The sequence below is a fragment of the Oratosquilla oratoria genome, chromosome 10, assembly GCF_046742065.1.
Source record: "Oratosquilla oratoria isolate Oo_2021 chromosome 10, ASM4674206v1, whole genome shotgun sequence".
In the NCBI taxonomy this organism is placed as follows: Eukaryota; Metazoa; Arthropoda; class Malacostraca; order Stomatopoda; family Squillidae; genus Oratosquilla; species Oratosquilla oratoria.
In genome coordinates this window covers 37,029,350-37,053,384 of record NC_134786.1, presented here as the reverse complement: position 1 = coordinate 37,053,384, position 24,035 = coordinate 37,029,350, and the positions used below count along the sequence as shown (strand labels likewise).

The 24,035-nt window shown below is 41.7% G+C and overlaps 1 protein-coding gene across 1 annotated transcript; it reads right to left on the bottom strand.

The window, feature by feature from the left end:
• Positions 1-671: 671 nt before the first annotated feature.
• LOC143029180 (dynactin subunit 4-like) lies at positions 672-23,513 on the bottom strand. Its single transcript, XM_076191687.1, has 9 exons — positions 23,355-23,513; positions 22,144-22,214; positions 21,609-21,787; positions 19,728-19,942; positions 17,507-17,609; positions 12,340-12,523; positions 7,578-7,735; positions 6,618-6,798; positions 672-1,861 (listed from the first exon to the last, which is right to left on the bottom strand). Exons 1-9 carry the CDS (start codon positions 23,481-23,483, stop codon positions 1,639-1,641), a joined length of 1,443 nt encoding a protein of 480 aa, XP_076047802.1. The 5' UTR covers positions 23,484-23,513; the 3' UTR covers positions 672-1,638.
• Between the last annotated feature and the right edge of the window lie 522 nt (positions 23,514-24,035).

The following is a 24,035-nucleotide window of genomic DNA, read 5'->3' as shown; positions in this document are numbered from 1 at the left end:
AGTGAAAGTTGAGGGGATGGTGGTTTGAATCCTGCCACTGGCGAAGTTGAACCAAGGGCATGGCTCATTAAATTCCATGCTACAATGTCCTCTGTAAGGGGCACCATCCTAGCCTTCTGATGGGAGGAGTCTGTGATGTTAAACCAAATCACCAGGGAGGTAGCCAAGTCAAAAGTCATGTACCGATGCCACTCCCATCCACCACAAAGTTTCATCAGTAGCTAAGGTATAAATATACTAACTTTTTTTTTTTTTTTCTACAAGGGAGGAAGCCAAAGTCAAAGGCATAAATCTGCTCCCTCCCATTTCATCCCCAGGTACTCCACTCCTATTCACCACCCCTCCCTCATTCTTTTCTTGGCTCCTGGATGATGGGTCATCCCTGCATTTTGCCCACTGTCCTGGGTCAGAAACAATGCAGCAAGGCTGCTTCATTTAATCAGCAACCACCCCTCTCCATCCCTTCAGGCAGAAAAAGAGAAGACAGAGGGAAATCCCTTCAGGCTGCGTCAAAATATCATTCACCCATACTTCCTCACACCCAACTTCCATACATCACAGTATCATCTGTACACAACCATTCTCCACTCACCCCTATCTTCTGTCTTCTCCCTTCCTTCCTCAACAGACATCCACCTCTTTCCCAAAGCCCCTTTAAATAAAAGCCTGTATAATACTTTGTTACTTCTTTTATTGCAGCCTGATTTCATTTATATTGTAGATTTTTCTTAGCTAACATCACATCACAATATGACTGCTTTTATAGCTGAATAATATATATAAGTTCCTTCCCTGTGCAGTATGATTACATTCCATGTTTACAATATACTTAAAGCAATCTTTCCAAATCAATGATATACAATACAGTATTGATTAAAAGCAAACATTACCAGATATTTCTACTTTCATAATTCTAAGTGCATAGAGCAATGATATTAATACATAAATATCTACTATAGATACAGGAGAGATGCTGTGGGTGAAAAAAAAATGTGCATGAATAGGATATGAACAATAATTTTTTTCTTTGGAAGGTGAGTAAAATGATCCTTTCTCCTAGAGGTTCATTAACACGAGCCTAAAGTAGGACAGGTTAGCGATTCCCAAACATATGGTGCTATAAAACAAACAAAAACACACACACACATACATTTATTACATATATACAGGACCAATGATCGGTACCTGCTTGGCGGTCCTGCAAAATGGGCATCAGATAATAATCTCCCTGTTGTCCAGCTTCAATGCAAGGTGCAACCTCAAGGAGTTGATACCACTGTCTCTAAATCATGATAAAGGTTCCTCTCAATCAACTTCAACTGCATTTCCCTTCTTTTTTTATCATAAAGTGAGCTGACAACTGGTGCCTGCTTCCCTCCTCCTACTGTAAGTCCGTGACATAGAAACTGTCCCATACTAAAACAACACAGTCTTTTTCCAAAGAGACCTAAGGACTGCTGCCAGACACTGGGGCTGTGGGTTTCTAGTCAGTGTATGTATAAATACATGCATACCTACATATATACCAGTATGGACACACACACGAACACACACACAGACATGCAGGCACAGGTCACACAAACACACAAGATAAAGATGCACCAAAAAATAAAATAATGGTAAAGTTTTCTAAATTGTTCATTTTTCTTCTGACTTGGATACCTCTGCTTTAGAGGTAACTGTTCCCGCTGAAATAACCATTGGGATATTAAGAGTAATTGTACGTGACTCCGATGCTGTGGCCACAGTGTTGGTGTAGTCGTAGCGCAGGACAAATCCAATTCGCACCTCTGATGCATCAGGGTGTGGCGTCACCTGCAGATTGACCCCAACCTTGTTGGCTCGGCGCCAGGCTACCACTCTGAAAAATTGAGGGTTCATACAATTTTATGAATATAGTAAGTACATTGCTTCTGACCTAGGGCAATGGGCAAGATGCAGGGATGACCCATCATCCAGGAGGAGCCAAGATAAGAGGGAGAGGAGTATGTGGGGATGGAAAGGGTGGGAGTGGATTTTATGCCTTTGTTTTTGGCTACCTCCCTTGTAAGGGGGAAGTGGCCACTGGTATATGTATGAAGTACGTAAGGAGGGGGCAACCAAGGATGTGATGGATGGATGGGGTAAAGGGGCATTGAGAAAGAGGGGGATGTCTATTGAGGAAGGGAGAAGACAGAAGATATGGGTGAATGGAGAACAGTTGTGTATGGATGATGCAGTGATGCATGGAAGAGAGTGGATCGGGGACGGGAGTATGTGAATGATATTTTGATGCAGCCTGAAGGGATTTCTCTCTGTCTTCTTTTTTTCTGCAGGAGGGGACAGAGGGGGTCGCCAATTAAATGAAGCAGCCTTGCTGTAGATGTGTTGTGTCTTGGTGCATTGTTTCTGACCCAGGGCAATGGGGAAGATGTAGGGATTACCCATCATTCAGGAGGAGCCAAGAAAAGAGGGAGGGATGGAGGGGTGGTGAATGGGAGTGGAATGGGTAGGGATGAAATGGATGGGAGTGAAATTATCCCTTTTGACTTTAGCTACCTTCCTTGTAAGGAGGAAAAAGCCCTTGGTATATGCATGTATGTATATTACAAGTCACTCAAGGAAGAAATATTGTGTTGTGGTCTGGGTAAGGCTAGAAAAGGCAATGTAGTACAAGGTGTTCTGTGTCTTTTGTGTAGTCCATTCTGGAGCAATTTGCAACTGTGTCCAGATCTATTTTGTATTAGTATTTTTTCAAAGCTGGCTGGCAACCTGAATGCAGTCATGCCAGTGTGGTTCTTGTTTGCCATGCAGAGGATTTCTCTGTAGGGTTGATGTCTGGAGTTTGGTGGTCAGTCTTGGAGTGCTTGTTTTGTGATCTGAATGGACATATTTTTATACATACATACATACATATACCAAGGCTTTTTCCCCCTTACAAGGGAGGTAGCCAAAAAGGAAAAGGCATAAAATCATTCCCACTCCCCATTACATCCCTGAATACATTCCACATCCCTCATGAATACAAAAATATGTATTTTACAGCACAGCATAAAATACATATTTCTGTATTCATGAATATAAGTTATTGCTAATGTTTGAGTAGTACATAGCCATTTTTCAGTTGGTTGAGCTTGTGTTATGTAATGGGATAGATGGGTAATTTTGAGGGCTCAGGTATAGAATTTTATGCCCACCAATTTCATGTCCTACTCTAAGGGGAGATTTTGGTTTGTGTGTGTACATATCCTACTGGGGTGGCTTCAGAATAGTTTGTTAATATTCTTAAAAGTATCATGGGAGAGGGTGGTGGAGGGAAGGGTGGTAGATAGAGCTTTAATTGACTATGTAGTGGTAAATAGGATTATGATAGGAAGAGTTAAGGATGTACATGTGCTAAGGGGAGAAGGTGGGGGAACATCAGATCATTTTCTGGTGGAAGGTAAGTTGAGAGTGGAGGACAGATGGAGAAAGAGGAAAGGGACAAAAGGTAGGGAGGTGCTTAGAGTGAACGCTTTAAATGAAGAGGAAAAGGAGAAGGAGTACAAGAAGAAGCTGAAGGAGGAGTGGGAGGGAGTGAAGGATAGAGTAGAGGTAGGTGTGGAGGAGGAATGGGGATGTTTCAAGGAGGGAATGACAAGATGTGCAAAGATGGTGTGTGCAACAAGGAGGACGGGAGGAAATAGAAGGAAGGGTAGTAAATGGTGGGATAATGAAGCAAAGAAGGCTGGAGAAGAAAAGATACAAGCATTCACAGGTTGGTTACAAAATAGGACGAGAGAATCATATGAGAGGTACAGAGACAAGAGAAGAAAAGTAAAGCATAAGATAAAGAAGGCAAAGAGGAGAGGAGATGTGAAATGAGATAAGAGTATTACAGAATTTTTTCAAAGATGGTGTGTGGAACAAGAAGGACAGGAGGAAATAGAAGGAAGGGATGAGGAAATGAAGAAGGTTGTAGAAGAGAAGAAGCGAGCTTACACAGATTGGTTAAAAATAGGACGAGGGAGTCATATGAGACGTACAAAGAAAAGAAAAGGGAAGTAAAGAAAAAGGTAAAGGAGGCAAAGAGGAGAGCAGATGTAAAATGGGGTAAGAGTATGACAGAAAATTTTGAAAGTAATAAAAAGATGTTTTGGAAAGAAATTAAGAGAGGAAGAGGAGGCGAATCAAGTAGAGAAGAAAAGGTAAAAGGTGCAGATGGAGAGATGATAATGGAGAAGGCAGTAAGGGAAAGATGGGCAGAATATTTTAGGGGGTTGCTAAATGTGAAGGAGGATAGGGAGGGAAAGATAGCTGCAGTGGGAAATGCTAAGAAAATGAGAGTGATGAGTGAGGAAAATGGAGGAGAAATAAGGAAGGATGAGGTGAAGGCAGCAGTTAAGATGATGAAAGCAGGTAAGGCACCTGGTCTGGATGGATGCCATGCAGAATGTCTTAAAAAAGGAGGTACAGTGATGGTGGACTGGTTGGTGAGGTTATTTAATGTTTGCTGGAGAGAAGGTAGAGTGCCGGAGGACTGGAGGAGTGCTTGTATAGTTCCAATATATAAGGGAAAGGGGGACAAGTGTGAATGTAGTAGTTTCAGAGGGATTAGCTTGTTAAGTGTAGTTGGGAAGGCTTATGGGAGGATCTTGATTGAGAGGATTAGGAGAGGAACAGAGGGAGTAATTGGTGAGGAACAGTGTGGATTTAGGACAGGTAGAGGTTGTGTAGATCAGATTTTTGTGGTAAGACAGATATGTGAGAAAGCTATAGGAAAGGGGAAGGATGTTTTTTGGGCCTTTATGGATCTGGAAAAGGCTTACGACAGGGTAGACAGAAAGGCACTGTGGGAGGTTATGCGGATATACGGGATAGGAGGAAAGCTTCTTGGAGCTGTCAAGAGTTTTTATGAGAGTAGTAGAGGTTGTGTCAGGATTAGAAATGGAGAGAGTGAGTGGTTTGAGGTAAAGGTGGGACTTCGTCAAGGATGCGTTATGTCACCCTGGCTGTTCACCTTATACATGGATGGGGTAGTGCGAGAGGTAAATGCAAGGGTAGTGGGTCAGGGATTGGAGATGGTTAAAGAAGATGGAGAAAAGTGGGAGGTGAGCCAGCTGTTGTTTGCGGATGACACTGCGCTTGTGGCAGGATCGGAGGAGGGATTGAGGAAGTTGGTGACAGAGTTTGGGAGAGTGTGTGATAGAAGAAAGCTGAAGATAAATGCGGGTAAAAGTAAGGTGATGAGATGTACAATGGGTGAAAGTGGCAGTAATCTGGAAGTGAGCATTAAGGGAGAGCAACTGGAGGAAGTGGATAGTTTTAGATACTTGGGTGCGAATGTGGCAGGAAAAGGTGGAGTAAAGGTGGAGGTAGAATGTAGATTGAGAGAAGCGAGTAAATGCCTTGGTGGATTAAAAAGTGTAATGAGGAATAGAAATTTGGGAATGGATGCTAAGAGGAGACTGTATAAAGGAGTGATTGTGCCAATAGCACTGTATGGAGCAGAAACATGGAACATAAGAGAGGAAGAGAGAAGGAGCTTGAATGTGTTTGAGATGAAGTGTCTGAAAAGTATGATGGGGGTTACTAGGTTGGATACAGTGAGAAATGAGGAGGTGAGGAGGAGAACAGGGGTGGAAAGGGAGTTGGGAGATAGGGTTGATGAAAGAGTATTAGGATGGTTTGGACACATGGAAAGAATGAGTGAAGAAAGACTAGTAAAAGAGGTATGGAAGGCAGATGTGGAGGGAGTGAACATGAGGGGACGTCCTAGGATGAGGTGGATGGATGGGGTGAAGGGGGCTTTGGGGAAGAGGGGAATGTCTGTTGAGGAAGGACGGGAGAGGACAGAAGACAGGGGTGAATGGAGAATGGTTGTATATGGAAGATGTTGTGATGCATGAGGTGGAATGGATGGGGGGATGGGGGGTGAGGTAGTGTGTGTGAGCAAAATTTTGACACAGCCCGAAGGGATTTCTCCCCGTCCTCTCCTTTATATGGGGGGACGGCGAGGGGGGTCGCCGATTTAATGAAGCGGCCTTGCTGTGGATGTGCTGTGTCTTGCGACACTGCTTCTGACCCAGGGCAGTGGACAGGGTGCAGGGATGACCCGTCATCTAGGAGGTGCTAAGATGGGAGGGAGGGTGGAGGGGTGTGGAGTGTTTTCAGGGATGGAATGGGTGGGAATGATTTTATGCCTTTTCCTTTTTGGCTACCTCCCTAGTAAGGGGGAAAAAGCCTTGGTATATGTATGTATCATACTACTTAAACAATTTCAATAACTTATTTACCAACTGTACCTCACATGTCCTTATAAAAATACATAATTGCTCTGATCACAAATCCATCTGAAGACTGACCCTTATACAACCATTGAGAAATCCCTCCGAAGACAGACAAAAACCACTTTAGCATGACTGCATTCAAGCCATCACCTACTTTAGAAAGAGTACCAACATAGAGGAAATGGAACACCTCATCCTACATTGTCCCATTCTTTCCCCACACAGTCAACTACACAATATTTCTCCCTTGAATGACTTGTGGGCCAATCCAGTAGCCACTACTTATATCTTCATTTGACAAACACTTCTTATAACTATAATCACATTATAAATATTCAACTGATAAACCTTAAAGCAAAGAACTCTTACTGGGGGTCATCCTTATAGTTTGAGTTAGAGTCCTGATCATCATACTCTGCAGTGTCATCCCTAGCTGCTAGAGTTAACTGTCCTTGTGGAAGGGCAACATCACCTGTTGGGCTCAAATTACTGTTCTCGTATGGAATTTCCACCACTCTCACTAAGCAGCTGCTGTCAGTACTTTCCTCACCTAAGGGGAAACATTTGAAATCAATTCACTTCATTAACCTCTTGAATACAAGTCAAATTCTTGTGAGCAGCATCAGATGCCTAATGTATGATAATTCAATGATGCATCATAATACTCACATTATATAATAGAGTCACTACTGTATTACTTGTTCTCTTACACTCTGAGTAATAATAAACTCACAAAACATGATCACATTAGTTCACAGAATTCAGGGTAACTCAGCTACAACTATAAAATAAATGTAATCAAGACATCAATGCCATTCTTGTATAGCCACTCGTGCCTCATGATGCCAACATTGGCATCATCATATGGAAGAGGTTAAAGAAATTAACACAAGCATACCCATAAATTGTACAAAAATATAGTGCATGTCTGAACACAATGTACTACTATGTCACAGGACTGAAAGGGACTCCTCAAGACTGTTGAGATCTCTTCCTTCTAGGTTCTGTCTGTCAGCTACATACCATTCTCTGCTGATCATAACAAGACTTTAGGTATATTACATTGTTCTCCACCTCTTTCTGTCACACACATTTTTGCTTGTTTAACATCCTGACCACAAGTTCTTTGTCTTCCTTCATCCCATCCACCCATCTTTTCCTTGGTCTATACCTTCCTCTCACTCCTGGTACAACATATTCATGCATCTTCTGAAGATATCTACTTCCATTCATTCTCATAACACAACCATAACACCAAGATCTTAATTCCTAATTACATATCCTAACAGCTTATGGTGCCTCAAATATATACACAGATACATGACTTACATTTCTTAGGGGGCTCTTGATAAGCCTCAGGAACGAATGGAAGAAGAGCCACCGTCATGTCATGGGGTGTTGGGTTGCACATCGAGATCTGCACTGTCGCCTCCTCCCCAGAAAATAGCTGCACCTGTTTCACTATGCGCACCTCCGGAACATGGTAACTGCAAAAAATTACCATTATTCTGATAACCCTTGCTTCTTGATATGGTTTAATGTCACAAACTCCTCCCATCGGAAGGCTAGGATGGTGCCCCTTACAGAGGACTTTGTAGTGTGGAATTTAATTAACCATGCCCTTGGTTCAACTTCGCTGGTGGCAGGATTTGAACTGCCATACCCATGACCTTCGCCACAAGTAACAACAGCCATCATGGGTGGTGACTTCAACACCAAGTCGTTGGCCTGGTATTTCGACAACCCTGACACAGACAGAGGGCTTGATATACAGACTCAGCTTGACTCATTGACTATCATGAACAACACACATAATCATACACATATCCCACACCAAGCCCTCTACACTCCCTCCTCTCCTGATATCACCTTTTGCTCCCTCTGCCTAACCCCAACAAAGTCATGGAGAGTAGTCGGAACCCTTGGTTCTGACCACCTTCCAATCATCATCATCACCAAAACAAGATGCAACCCAGTTGGCCACAGACACACATACACCAATTACAAGAGAGCTAACTGGTAAGCTTTTACTGAAGAGACAGAACAACATTTTGAAACACTTAACAGTACACCAATCACAAACATAAACAATGCTGTGCACACTTTTAATATAATCATACAAAATGCAGACAAGAGACACATCCCTAGAGGCAACAGGAAAATCACACAACCCCAACTTCACACCAGAAATCCAAGGCCTCATCAGACGAGACGCACTTAAACACAATACCCCCACACCTATCCCTCAAAACATAACAGACCAAATACAAACACTAAACACTGTGATTGCCAATAAAATACACAAACAAAAAACACAAAATTGGCAAAATTTTATAAATACACTTGATCACAAAACAAACACCAACAAATTGTACAAAACAATCAACAGCATTACACTATCCAACAGTAACACACCACGCTCTCACGCAGCAATAATCACAACAATAGACAATCTACCCTCAAACAAACAACAAGCATACACACTCATAAATCATTTTGTACAGACAAGCCATCTCACTTCTCACCCTGACGACTGACGCACTATTCGAAGTAAGAAAGACTTTCCCATAGACTCAGACTATACATCCTTCATAGACAGTCAGACAAAACACATAATACATAATCTCAAGCACTCATCTGCCTGTGGCCCTGATAACATAAGTAACATCCACCTAAAACACATTGGACCACAAGGTATACACGCACTCACAAACATTGCAAACTACAGCTATTCACACAACACTATACCCGACATCTGGAAGCATGGTAAAATAATCACCATTCCAAAACCAAACAAAGACCCAACAATCCCAACATTACACCGCCCAATCACACTTCTCTGCACCCCCTCTAAAGTCATTGAATGCCTAATACTTCAACTTGTCACACCACATATTCCCCTTGCTGACTCACAACACGGTTTTAGGCCACTACACTCCACAAACACTCTTCTGATAAACCTCACACAAAGAATTTTAGATGGCATCAATTCAGATAGGCCCCACCACAGAACACTTCTTATAACATTAGACATTAGTAAAGCTTTTGATGCTATCCCCTGCCACAATCTAACAAATAAAATATATAACACAGACATGCACAATAACACCAAAAGATGGCTGGCCAATTATCTGGCAGGTAGGAATGCTTATGTGTCATATAATGGCCAATCATCGCACATCAGAAACATTAAAAATGGAGTACCACAGGGCTCTGTTCTATCCCCCACGCTCTTTAATCTATACATGCATGATATACCCACACCAGACACCTCAGAAATACAAATCTCTTCCTACGCAGACGACATAACAATCACATGCACACATCGTAACACAGACAAAGCTGCAGAAATAATCCAGCCATACCTTGATACACTCAACACATGGTTCATCACAAACAGACTCAAAATAGATCCAACAAAATCTACAGCAACACTTCTCACCAACTGGACAAAAGAACACAAATACATACCTCATCTCTACATCAACAACACTCTAATACCACACACAAACACACCGAAAATTCTTGGTGTAACATATGATACATCCATGTCTTTCAAACAACACGCTCACAAACATAAATAACAAATGCACACCTAGACTTAACGCACTTAAGTCAATCACTGGAACAACATTTGGACAAAACAAAGAAACTAATATAACAATATACAAACAATGCATACGCTCAGTGATGAATTATGCGAGTCCTGCATGGGCTCCTAATCTCAGTGAGACACACCACAACACCCTTCAAATCATACAAAACAAAGCCCTAAAAACAATTACAGGCTGCACAAATACAACACCTACAGACCATTTACACCATGAAACAAAAGTCCTCAAAGTCAAGGACCACCTCGACATGAGAGGCACACAAACACTTGCTGCAGCCACCACAAACACATCACACCCGCTACACTACACAGCAGAAGACCCACACACACCAAGAAACATTAAAACTACACCCAAAGACCTTTATTACGCACAGATGCTCTCTTCTCTTCCTCCACAACCACCAAATACCAGCCTCCGGAAACATATTCATAATCATATCACTCACCGCTCCATTAACACACTGAAAGACAACACACTGCTGCATGCCAGACCCCCTGATATCCACCCTTCTGAATCCTCTCTCCCACGAAAGGACAGAGTCCACTTGGCCAGACTGCAATGCGGTCACCACCCAGCACTTCTAAGCTACCAGAAGAGGCTGGACGACCATGTTGTGAACAGCTGCCCAGGATGTAACACTTCACCCCATACCATACAACACATAATGGAAGACTGCATTATACACAATCATGCACGCAAACAACACAACATACACTCTATAAAGGATTTGTGGGAAAACCCAGTTTCGGCTGTGGCCTTCCTTGGGGAGACGGGACTGCTCGGACAGACAGTCTAGGGAACGACAACAACAACAACAACTGGACAAAAGAACACAAATACATACCTCATCTCTACATCAACAACACTCTAATACCACACACAAACACGCCAAAAATTCTTGGTGTAACATACGATACATCCATGTCTTTCAAACAACACATCACAAACATAAAAAACAAATGCACACCTAGACTTAACACACTTAAGTCAATCATTGGAACAACATTTGGACAAAAAAAAGAAACTAATACAACAATATACAAACAATGCATACGCTCAGTGATGAATTATGCGAGTCCTGCATGGGCTCCTAATCTCAGTGAGACACACCACAACACCCTTCATATCATACAAAACAAAGCCCTAAAAACAATTACAGGCTGCACAAATACAACACCTACAGACCATTTACACCATGAAACAAAAGTCCTCAAAGTCAAGGACCACCTCGACATGAGAGGTACACAAACACTTGCCGCAGCCATCACAAACACATCACACCCGCTACACTACATAGCAGAACACCCACACACACCAAGAAACATTAAAACAACACCCAAAGACCTGTATTACACACAGATACTCTCTTCTCTTCCTCCACAACCACCAAATACCAGCCTCCGGAAACATATTCATAATCATATCACTCACCAGTCCAATAACACACTGAAAGACAACACATTGCTGCATGCCAGACCCCCTGATATCCACCCTTCTGAATCCTCTCTCCCATGAAAGGACAGAGTCCACTTGGCCAGACTGCGGTGCGGCCACCACCCAGCACTTCTAAGCTACCAGAAGAGGCTGGATGACAGCATTGTGAACAGCTGCCCAGGATGTAACACTTCACCCCATACCATACAACACATAATGGAAGACTGCATTATACACAATCATGCACACAAACAACACAACATACACTCTATAAAGGATTTGTGGGAAAACCCAGTTTCAGCTGTGGCATTCCTTGGGGAGGCGGGACTGCTCGGACAGAGTCTAGGGAACGACAACAACAACAACAACTGCCAGTGTGCTTCCCATCCCTTTGTTCCTAAAGGCACTAATGCTCAATCAATCAGTTGATCATTCTCTTTTGTAAGATACCCACAGTTCCTATAAGTACTAGTTCAGCTCAAAAGTCTCTATAAGAGGAGAATTTGAGCTGTCTACAGTGAGTGCAGGACAATGAAGATATCTTATTCTATGTATTCTGTGTCTCTATCCTTCAGAGAGACCCAAGGCAATAGACTGACTGCCTTACCAAAAAAACTAGTTTATGCACCCTCCTCTTCTATCAAACCCACACTGCTCTTCCTTGATCACTTTACATTTTCCTAATCCTCTCAATCAATAAACACCCATAAACCTTACTGACCACACTTAAAGACTGATCTCTCTAGAATTACTTCATATTTGTCTCTTTCCCTTGTATACCAGCCTATACATGTATCCATTCTGTCCTCGGTGCACGTGCACCATCCTATGAACACACCCTGAACAATCTCATAAGCAATTCTATCATCACTACTCCAGCTTTTATCAGACTCTCTACATCCATTGCTTTAGGTGCCTTTCCAACTTTCATTTTTTTTTTTCAAAGTTACTAGTACTTTCTCTGTGATTAGAGCCTTCTAGATCTCCTTACCCATCATATTATAAACATTAGGAAGTGTGCATCTTCTTTAAATTCAACTTACAAAGCTCCAAGCTGAATCTTGAATTTGATAGAGGATGGATTGTACTCTGGCTTGGAGAGGTTGTGCTCACAATACCGACATCGCAGGGACCGCTTGACAAGAATGTGTTTATGCAGCGGGTACAAGTCAGCTGTTTTGGTGGGCTGCCACTCGGGTGAGGCCAAGCGCTGTTCCATTGTGGCTACTGTGGATCAAGACGAGCATGATCATTATAACCTTGTACATACATACATATACCAAAGGGTTTTTTCCCCCTTACAAGGGAGGTAGTCAAAAAACAAAGGCATAAAATCCACTCCTACCCATTCCATCCCTACATACTCCACTCCCATTCACCCCACTCCCTCACTCTTATCTTGGCTCCAGGATTCACTTGAAATGAGGAGAATGATCATACAGCTATGGTGTACAGGAAAAGTGAAGTCCAACAAGCCTCATCCCAATGCATAAACTTCTTGATCTGTTGATTTGGATATTTAACCTTCTATTGTACTTAACCCATTCAACCCCTGCCACTTAATGGCATCATTCTGGATATATGATTCTATTCAACTAGGGGAAATGTCACCAAACTTTTTTCATAACAGGCCAAATAACTGATAGAATGACAAGCCCAGTTTACACAACCATTTTCTTCAATACAGTGTAGTGAATACACAAAAAATAAAGACAACCAACACATTTATTTACCAATACACAAGAAAAAGAAACGACAAACATTTTCATTAACCAAAAACTCAGAAAAATACATACATACATACATATACCAAGGCTTTTTTTTCCCCTTACCAGGGGGGTAGCCAGAAAGGACAATGCACAAAAACATTCCCACCCATTTCATCCCTGAAAACACTTCACACCCCTCCACCCTCCCTCCCATCTTAGCACCTCCTAGATGACGGGTCATCCCTGCATCCTGTCCACTGCCCTGGGTCAGAAGCAGTGTCGCAAGACACAGCACATCCACAGCAAGGCCACTTCATTAAATCGGCGACCCCCCATATAAAGGAGAAGACGGGGAGAAATCCCTTCGGGCTGCGTCAAAAATTTTTGCTCACACACACTACCACACCCCCATTCCCCCGTCCAATCCACCTCATGCATCACAACATCTTCCATATACAACCATTCTCCATTCACCCCTGTCTTCTGTCCTCTCCCGTCCTTCCTCAACCGACATTCCCCTCTTCCCCAAAGCCCCCTTCACCCCATCCATCCATCTCATCCTAGGACGTCCCCTCATGTTCACTCCCTCCACATCTGCCTTCCATACCTCCTTTACTAGTCTTTCTTCACTCATTCTTTCCATGTGTCCAAACCATCCTAATACTCTTTCATCCACCCTATCTCCCAGCTCCCTTTCCACCCCTGTTCTCCTCCTCACTTCCTCATTTCTCACTCTATCTAGCCTAGTAACCCCCATCATACTTTTCAGACACTTCATCTCAAACACATTCAAGCTCCTTCTCTCTTCCTCTCTCATGTTCCATGTTTCTGCTCCATACAGTGCTGTTGGCACAATCACTCCTTCATACAGTCTCCTCTTAGCATCCATTCCCAGATTCCTATTCCTCATTACACTTTTTAAACCACCAAGGCATTTACTCGCTTCTCTCAATCTACATTCTACCTCCACCTTCACTCCACCCTTTCCTGCCACATTTGCACCCAAATATCTAAAACTATCCACTTCCTCCAGTTGCTCTCCCTTAATGCTCACTTCCAGATTACTGCCACTTTCACCCCTTGTACATCTCATCACCTTACTTTTACCCACATTTATCTTCAGCTTTCTTCTATCACACACTCTCCCAAACTCTGTCACCAGCTTCCTCAATCCCTCCTCCGATCCTGCCACAAGCGCAGTGTCGTCCGCAAACAACAGCTGGCTCACCTCCCACTTTTCTCCATCTTCTTTAACCATCTCCAATCCCTGACCCACTACCCTTGCATTTACCTCTCGCACTACCCCATCCATGTATAAGTTGAACAGCCAGGGTGACATAACGCATCCTTGACGAAGTCCCACCTTTACCTCAAACCACTCACTCTCTCCATTTCTAATCCTGACACAAGCTCTACTACTCTCATAAAAACTTTTGACAGCTCCCAAAAGCTTTCCTCCTATCCCGTATATCCGCATAACCTCCCACAGTGCCTTTCTGTCTACCCTGTCGTAAGCCTTTTCCAGATCCATAAAGGCCCAGAAAACATCCTTCCCCTTACCTATAGCTTTCTCACATATCTGTCTTACCACAAAAATCTGATCTACACAACCTCTACCTGTCCTAAATCCACACTGTTCCTCACCAATTACTCCTTCTGTTCCTCTCCTAATCCTCTCAATCAAGATCCTCCCATAAGCCTTCCCAACTACACTTAACAAGCTAATCCCTCTGAAACTACTACATTCACACTTGTCCCTCTTTCCCTTGTAAAGTGGAACTATACACGCACTCCTCCAGTCCTCCGGCACTCTACCTTCTCTCCAGCAAACATTAAATAACCTCACCAACCAGTCCACCATCACTATACCTCCTTTTTTAAGACATTCTGCATGGCATCCATCCAGACCAGGTACCTTACCTGCTTTCATCATCTTAACTGCTGCCTTCACTTCATCCTTCCTTATTTCTCCTCCATTTTCCTCACTCATCACTCTCATTTTCTTAGCATTTCCCACTGCAGCTATCTTTCCCTCCCTATCCTCCTTCACATTAAGCAACTCCCTAAAATATTCTGCCCATCTTCCCCTTACTGCCTTCACCTCCATTATCATCTCTCCATCTGCACCTTTTACCTTTTCTTCTCTACTTGATTCGCCTCCTCTTCCTCTCTTAATTTCTTTCCAAAACATCTTTTTATTACTTTCAAAATTTTCTGTCATACTCTTACCCCATTTTACATCTGCTCACCTCTTTGCCTCCTTTACCTTTTTCTTTACTTCTCTTTTCTTTTCCCTGTACGTCTCATATGACTCCCTCGTCCTAATTTGTAACCAATCTGTGAAAGCTCGCTTCTTCTCTTCTACAACCTTCTTCATTTCCTCATCCCGGAAAAATAATAAATTATTTATTTATTTGTTTTCTACATGTACAGTGCAGCAGAATGTCTTAAAAAAGGAGGTACAGTGATGGTGGACTGGTTGGTGAGGTTATTTAATGTTTGCTGGAGAGAAGGTAGAGTGCCGGAGGACTGGAGGAGTGCTTGTATAGTTCCACTTTACATGGGAAAGGGGGACAAGCGTGAATGTAGTAGTTTCAGAGGGATTAGCTTGTTAAGTGTAGTTGGGAAGGCTTATGGGAGGATCTTGATTGGGAGGATTATGAGAGGAACAGAGGGAGTAATTGGTGAGGAACAGTGTGGATTTAGGACAGGTAGAGGTTGTGTAGATCAGATTTTTGTGGTAAGACAGATATGTGAGAAAGCTATAGGAAAGGGGAAGGATGGTTTTTGGGCCTTTATGGATATGGAAAAGGCTTACGACAGGGTAGACAGAAAGGCACTGTGGGAGGTTATGCAGATATACGGGATAGGAGGAAAGCTTTTGGGAGCTGTCAAGAGTTTTTATGAGAGTAGTAGAGCTTGTGTCAGGATTAGAAATGGAGAGAGTGAGTGGTTTGAGGTAAAGGTGGGACTTCGTCAAGGATGCGTTATGTCACCCTGGCTGTTCAACTTATACATGGATGGGGTAGTGCGAGAGGTAAATGCAAGGGTAGTGGGTCAGGGATTGGAGATGGTTAAAGAAAATGGAGAAAAGTGGGAGGTGAGCCATTTTTTGTTTGCGGACGACACTGCGCTTGTGGCAGGATCGGAGGAGGGATTGAGGAAGTTGGTGACAGAGTTTGGGAGAGTGTGTGATAGAAGAAAGCTGAAGATAAATGCGGGTAAAAGTAAGGTGATGAGAGATGGTTATTTACATTGTTATAGTTTTAATTTATTATTAATATGATTTTTTTTTTTTTTTTTTTTTTTTTATCCGACCTAGATATGGATCAAAAGGTCTCCTGTCGGCATGCTTTGCCTTTGTAATCCTTTGAGATGTACAAGGGGTGAAAGTGGCAGTAATCTGGAAGTGAGCATTAAGGGAGAGCAACTGGAGGAAGTGGATAGTTTTAGATACTTGGGTGCAAATGTGGCAGGAAAAGGTGGAGTAAAGGTGGAGGTAGAATGTAGATTGAGAGAAGTGAGTAAATGCCTTGGTGGATTAAAAAGTGTAATGAGGAATAGAAATTTGGGAATGGATGCTAAGAGGAGACTGTATGAAGGAGTGATTGTGCCAACAGCACTGTATGGAGCAGAAACATGGAACATAAGAGAGGAAGAGAGAAGGAGCTTGAATGTGTTTGAGATGAAGTGTCTGAAAAGTATGATGGGGGTTACTAGGTTGGATACAGTGAGAAATGAGGAGGTGAGGAGGAGAACAGGGGTGGAAAGGGAGTTGGGAGATAGGGTTGATGAAAGAGTATTAGGATGGTTTGGACACATGGAAAGAATGAGTGAAGAAAGACTAGTAAAGGAGGTATGGAAGGCAGATGTGGAGGGAGTGAACATGAGGGGATGTCCTAGGATGAGATGGATGGATGGGGTGAAGGGGGCTTTGGGGAAGAGGGGAATGTCTGTTGAGGAAGGATGGGAGAGGACAGAAGACAGGGGTGAATGGAGAATGGTTGTATATGGAAGATGTTGTGATGCATGAGATGGAATGAACGGGGGGATGGGGGGGTGAGGTAATGTGTGTGAGCAAAATTTTGACCCAGCCCGAAGGGATTTCTCCCCGTCCTCTCCTTTGTGTGGGGGGGATGGAGAGGGGGGGTTACCGATTTAATGAAGCGGCCTTGCTGTGGATGTGCTGTGTCTTGCGACACTGCTTCTGACCCAGGGCAGTGGACAAGGTGCATGGAAGACCCGTCATCTAGGAGGTGCTAAGATGGGAGGGAGGGTGGAGGGGTGTGGAGTGTTTTCAGGGATGGAATGGGTGGGAATGATTTTATGCCTTTTCCTTTTTGGCTACCTCCCTGGTAAGGGGGAAAAAGCCTTGGTATATGTATGTATGTATGTACAGTGCAGCAGTGGGCCAGGTGAACTAGGGGATGGATACCCAACTTGAAAGGGTCTAATTCTCTTAGTTGTAAAAATAAAAATGCAAAACAAAACATATACCTACTTTTGGAGAGATCAACTGGAGCAGTAAAAATGTCCTCAGGAAGTCCTTCCACATCTTCTGAAGGTACTGATGGTGTGATTTCAGAAAGCTGACTAGAATCACCCTGTGAAACAAAAGTTTTAACGATTACACAGTCTCATTATGTCAATTCTAGTACACAGGTGTATATATATATATATATGTAAACACACACACACATACATACATACATACATATACCTAGGCTTTTTCCCCCTTACAAGGGAGGTAGCCACAAAGGAAAAGGCATAAAATCATACCCACCCATTCCATCCCTGAATACACTCCACACCCCTCCACCCTCTCTCTCATCTTAGCACCTCCTGGATGACGGGTCATCCCTGCACCCTGTCCACTGCCCTGGGTCAGAAGCAGTGTCGCAAGACACAGCACATCCACAGCAAGGCCACTTCATTAAATCGACGACCCCCCTCTCTCCGTCCCCCCATGCATAAAATGAGAAGACGGGGAGAAATCCCTTCGGGCTGCGTCAAATTTTGCTCACACATACTACCTCACCCCCCCCATGCCCCTGCCCATTCCACCTCATGCATCACAGCATCATCCATACACAAGCATTCTCCATTCACCCCTGTCTTCTGTCCTCTCCCGTCCTTCCTCAACAGACATTCCCCTCTTCCCCAAAGCCCCCTTCACCCCATCCATCCATCTCATCCTAGGATGTCCCCTCATGTTCACTCCCTCCACATCTGCCTTCCATACCTCTTTTACTAGTCTTACTTCACTCATTCTTTCCATGTGTCCAAACCATCCTAATACTCTTTCATCAACCCTATCACACACACATACATACATATATACCAAAAGGCTCTTTCCCTTTTATCAGAGATGTATAAGTTAAAAGAATATATTCACCCTTCCACCATCCCATACCCATCTAAATAAAATCTAATCCACCCAACACCCTGAATTGAAATATGGACTGTTTTCAGGCACCCCTACAGACCTCACCCATAGATCATTCATTTATGTTAAGAGATTAAAATCTCAACTCAAAATGAAATGATGATATTTTTGTACTACTGCTCTCCCTCCTTTATGCTGACCCTTAAACTTACCCTTTACCACTTCTATGACCCTTACTTCTTCCTGATCCTCCTGTGAGGGGGTGAAAAGAATGCTGCTATCATGATTGCTGACATAAGAGAAGAAGAGAGAAGGAGAAGGAGTTTGAATGTGTTTGAGATGAGGTGTCTGAGAAGTATGATGGGGGTTACTAGTCTGGATAGAGTGAGAAATGAGGAGGTGAGGAGGAGAACAGGGGAGAAAAAGGATTTGGGAGATAGGGTTGATGAAAGAATATTAGGATGGTTTGGACACATGGAATGAATGAGTGAAGAAAGACTAGTAAAAGAGGTATGGAAGGCAGATGTGGAGGGAGTGAACATGAGGGGACGTCCTAGGATGAGGTGGATGGATGGGGTGAAGGGGGCTTTGGGGAAGAGGGGAATGTCTGTTGAGGAAGGAAGGGAGAGGACGGAAGACAGAGGTGAGTGGAGAATGGTTGTATATGGATGATGTTGTGATTGCATGAGGAGGAATGGGCAGGGGGGTGGGGGGTGGGGTAGTATGTGTGAGTAAATTTTGACGCAGCCCGAAGGGATTTCTCCCCGTCCTCTCCTTATATGCAAGGGGGGACGGAGAGGGGGGGGTCGCCGATTAAATGAAGCGGCCTTGCTGTGGATGTGCTGTGTCTTGCGACACTGCTTCTGACCCAGGGCGGTGGGCAGGGTGCAGGGATGACCCGTCATCCAGGAGGTGCTCAGATGAGAGGGAGGGTGGGAGGGGTGTGGAGTGTATTTAGGGATGAAATGGGTGGGAGTGTTTTTATGCCTTTCCCTTTTTGGCTACCTCCCTTGGAAGGGGGAAAAAGCCTTGGTATATGTATGTATGTATGTATGATTGCTGACACTTCACAGATGGCAAAATTGGACAAGATGAAGAGAGAAGGGATCCCCTACTTTATATTTTTCTCCTACAAACACTCAAGTCTGCCTTGAGACTCCAACAAGAACCCTAGTAATTGGGTGCATGTATATGCTAAAATAAAATATATCTATCAATCTACGTGCCAAATGATTCTTCCACCTTATAAGGGTGGTAGCAAGTCAAGGCACCCACTCCCATTTGTTTCCTTTTGATCTTAGTTCCTCAAATAAGACAATAAAAAATACATTCTCACCTTAGCTGAGAAAGCTGTCAGTGAGAGAGACTTCCTCCCCATGACGGAAGAAAGATTGTACTTGTCCGTTAAACTGAGATAAGAAGTCTTCCTCTTGGAGAACCTCTTCCTCTCTCTCTCCAGCTTCTCCCTCTGAGCAACACCTCGAAAATGCTCCAGGAGCGACTGCAGCTGCTTGTAGTGCGGACTATCTAGCTCACCCCAGGCTCCACTGGCTGTCAATCAAAACATTTGGGCCCAGGTTTCAATCTATATACTTGAAATATGAAAAAGAGAGAGAAAAAAGAGAAAAAGAGAGAAACTGAAAGAGAGAGAGAGAGCAGGAGAGATATATTTCACTTATATTTTTTTTACAAAATAATTATGAGTGAGCCCATATCAAGGGTTATCAATCTTAAATTTCCTAGAAAAAGAAAATTCACACCATCTTCATTTACAAAGGATTACAAAGGCGGAGCATGCCGACAGGAGACCTTTTGATCCATATCTAGGTCGGATGCAAAAAAAAAAAAAAAAAAAAAAAAAAAAAAAAAACATATTAATAATAAATTAAAACTATAATAATGTAAAAATAACAAATAAAATACATAAAGAAATGCATAGGTATAGTTGAATAACAAACAAAAAGGTAAATAGTAAATGATTATAGATTGACATATAACTAATAATAAATGAAAATCAGACAGACAAATTATAACAAAACAAAAACAAATAATATAACATAAATTATAATCATTACAGCATCTTACTTAGGTATTTATCTAAATGATTCTTAAAGCTTCGAACTGAACTACATTGCACTACCTGTGCAGGAAGTTTATTCCATTCATTAACTACACGGTTGGCAAAGTTGTTTCTACCTACTTCCAAATTGAATCTATTTCCGGACAGTTTGAGACCATTGTTTCTTGTCTGATTCTCATTCAATGTGAAAATTTGGTCACTTTTGATGTTGTCAATTCCCTTTAAAATCTTAAAGACCTGTATCAAGTCACCTCTGAGTCTACGCTTTTTTAGGGAAAACAGATTGATGTGCTTAAGTCGATTTTCGTATGATTTATTTTTGATATTTGGAATCAGTTTTGTGGCTCGCCGTTGTACTTTTTCCAGTCTGTCAATGTCTTTAATGAGATTCGGTGACCATACGGAAACAGCATATTCCAAATGTGGACGAACTAACGATTTATATAACTTGTTAATGAGTGATGGACTTTTGAAATCAAAAGATCGCGCAATCAATCCCAGAATCTTATTTGCTTTCTCAGAGGCTGAAATACACTGCTTGGATGATTTGAGGTCGTTACTGATAATTACGCCGAGATCTTTTTCACTATCCACTTTTGTTAACGAATTTCCAAATAACTTGTAATCGTACTTACTGTTATTTTTACCTATGTGCATTACCTTGCATTTACTTGTGTTAAATTTCATTAGCCACTTTTCAGACCATTGCTGTAATTGATCTAAATCTTCTTGAATATCTAATTGGTTTGAGTGATCATTTGCCACTCCGCACAGTTTTGTATCATCAGCAAATTTGGAAACAGTAGATTTTAGTCCATTGTCTATATCATTTATATATACTATGAATAGAAGTGGCCCAAGAACGGAACCCTGAGGAACTCCACTTGCAACACTTTTCCATCCAGAAGTTTTTCCATTTAAAACAACTCTCTGTTTTCGACCTTTCAACCAATTACTAGTCCAACCTAATAGGCTACCACTTATTCCATGCAAAGCTAATTTAGTAAGTAGTCTTTCGTGTGGGACGGTATCAAAAGCTTTTGCAAAGTCTAGATATATTAAATCTATATTGTTTCTTTTGTCATCAGTTATGTATCTCTGAAGAGTATGCATAGTTAATTTTACACAATCACTCACCTACAGTCTGGTCCTTCAGTCCTACATCACGGGAAGTCCACCTACAACCTGTGCATGAAAGGTAGTACAACTTCCTTGCCACTGTCTTTGCCGAATCATCAGAAGCTGGAGCTTGGACACTGGTAGCTCGTGTTGACAGACTGTGACCACAACTTGGACAGTCAAAGCAATTAGCACACCTGTAAATCAGTCATTAATCAGTAAACAAGGTATAAATGCCTCACACATACACAAAAAATATGAACATTTAAATGCACAGTTCAGTACATTCTGAAAGACCAATATACATCAGTGTGCATACACTAATTTGTGGTACTAATATGATCTATAACTGGGCTAATAAAAAAAATGGTATGCATATTCCCTCAGAATTATTAAAATTTCTGTGCATCAACATGCATGTCCTTACAATACATAAAAATACATTCCAATAGTTGAAAAAAAAGTTAAAGTTGTACTGTCTGGTCAATATAACTTCATTAAATGTAGAAGAAAAAAAAAGTTTCATATGCATACATAACACAAACATTTGTACCTATTTTTCTTTAGTCTTGCTTCTGTTGAAGGCATGTTTTCCAAGCAGTTTGGGCAGAACATGGTGTCCACCTGTGGAAAAACCAATCAATCAATCTATTGTCCCTGGTCTCTCTTGCAGAAAATCCACAGCCTTCAGGTATCCAGCAATGGTCTCATTAAATAATAAATGAAACAAAGTTAATATGAAAGTAAAAATTATAATTCTTCTATAACCTGGCTCAGCCATTTGGGTCAGTTCTCAAAATCAAGAGAAAAGACTCATTAGGGAGTTGGTCAATTTGAGCAAGCACCAGTTCAAGAGGGTGTTGGTTCAAGCAAACTATTAGGTTAGTTTAAGTTATTCAACACACCAAATGACAACCTAATTCCATATATAATATTCAGTTATCATCCCTATCATCATAGTTGTGAGCACAGCTATGCCTACTCCACAACCCAAAAACAGTACCAATAGTACAGTACATGGGGAATTGGTAACTGATGCCCAATAGAACTGGTCCCACTTGAACTGCCACTCAATCAAAACAATTAAGTAACACTCGTGGCTCGACTCATAACATGATAAACATCACTTGCCCAATCAATCGATGCATCAAGTTATGTAAGTACCTAATTGCAAGATGAATATACAAGGACACTTGTGGGGAAAATTCGAAAGCAAGTGCTATGATGAGTGGAATACAGGAAAAAAACACAGATAATCCTGAAATGATATTGATAAATGGCAAGAATAATTACAAGATGTACATACTACAGAAATGAGAAGAGGAATACATAAAACATGATAACATCATGGATGAATATTGAATGCAACACTTTCTTTATGGACATAACTAAAGAGAAGCTTGCTGTTGATGGACTGGAATCATGTGGGGGCTGAATATGAAATGGAGTGAATGAGTAATTACTGGTTACGTCTTAAAGCTTTACAATTAGAAATAATGATATAATCATTAATGACTTGCAACCCTATCTATGCCAAAGTCAGCTGCTACAACTTTTGCTATAGACATATTCCCAGTTAGTATAAATTTGCATCATGTCTAATTACAATAGGTAATACTGTATGGGGTTCTAAAGTGAACATACATAACAATTTACTTATTAAGCCTCTAGACAACTCTGTGGGTGGAGTAAATTTTCACCAATGAGTCATGAAGATGAACACTTGATCTCCAATATTTTAAAATCATATATATAGATACTAACCTCGTGAGATACACAATTGCCGCATCGTAGCTTTAGGCAATGCCTGCAAAAGTATATAGCAGTAATTGGCTTCAAAATGCCACAGGAACACAGCAATTTTACACGATCCACCTGGAATACATGCGCCATGTTTGTGACAGAAGAATTACTTCACATTGCATAAACTATCGTATATTTACAATATATGATTGTATGCATTTGATACATCATAATGTGGACATGTATAAATAGAATTTTACATAGTAAAGATTATTTATTAAGATGATATATACAATGGGATACTACATAATGTGTATTATGTGCAAATATTACAAATATCAAGTAACAATACTAGGCCAAAACAGATAGCATGTTTTCCGGAGTATATACCTACTTGATTTTAGCCGAGAACATATAATGATCGTATTTCTATCTAGTCTTACTGATATGCATGTTTTATAAGATTGTTTTCACTTGTTACCATTAAATTCGTACTTTGTTCAGACATAAATATCTGAGCGTTTTCATATACCTCTACGCCAAAGAAAATGTAAAATTATGAGGGTAAACTTTAAAAATATGTATTGATGGTTAGGAGATTATCTTTATATCTCAAGGAACGCGTCGTTTCGCTTACACGCCGACGTCATTTCTCACAGCTTCCCAAAGCAAGGATCCATACAACCACCCTACCCATGGTAG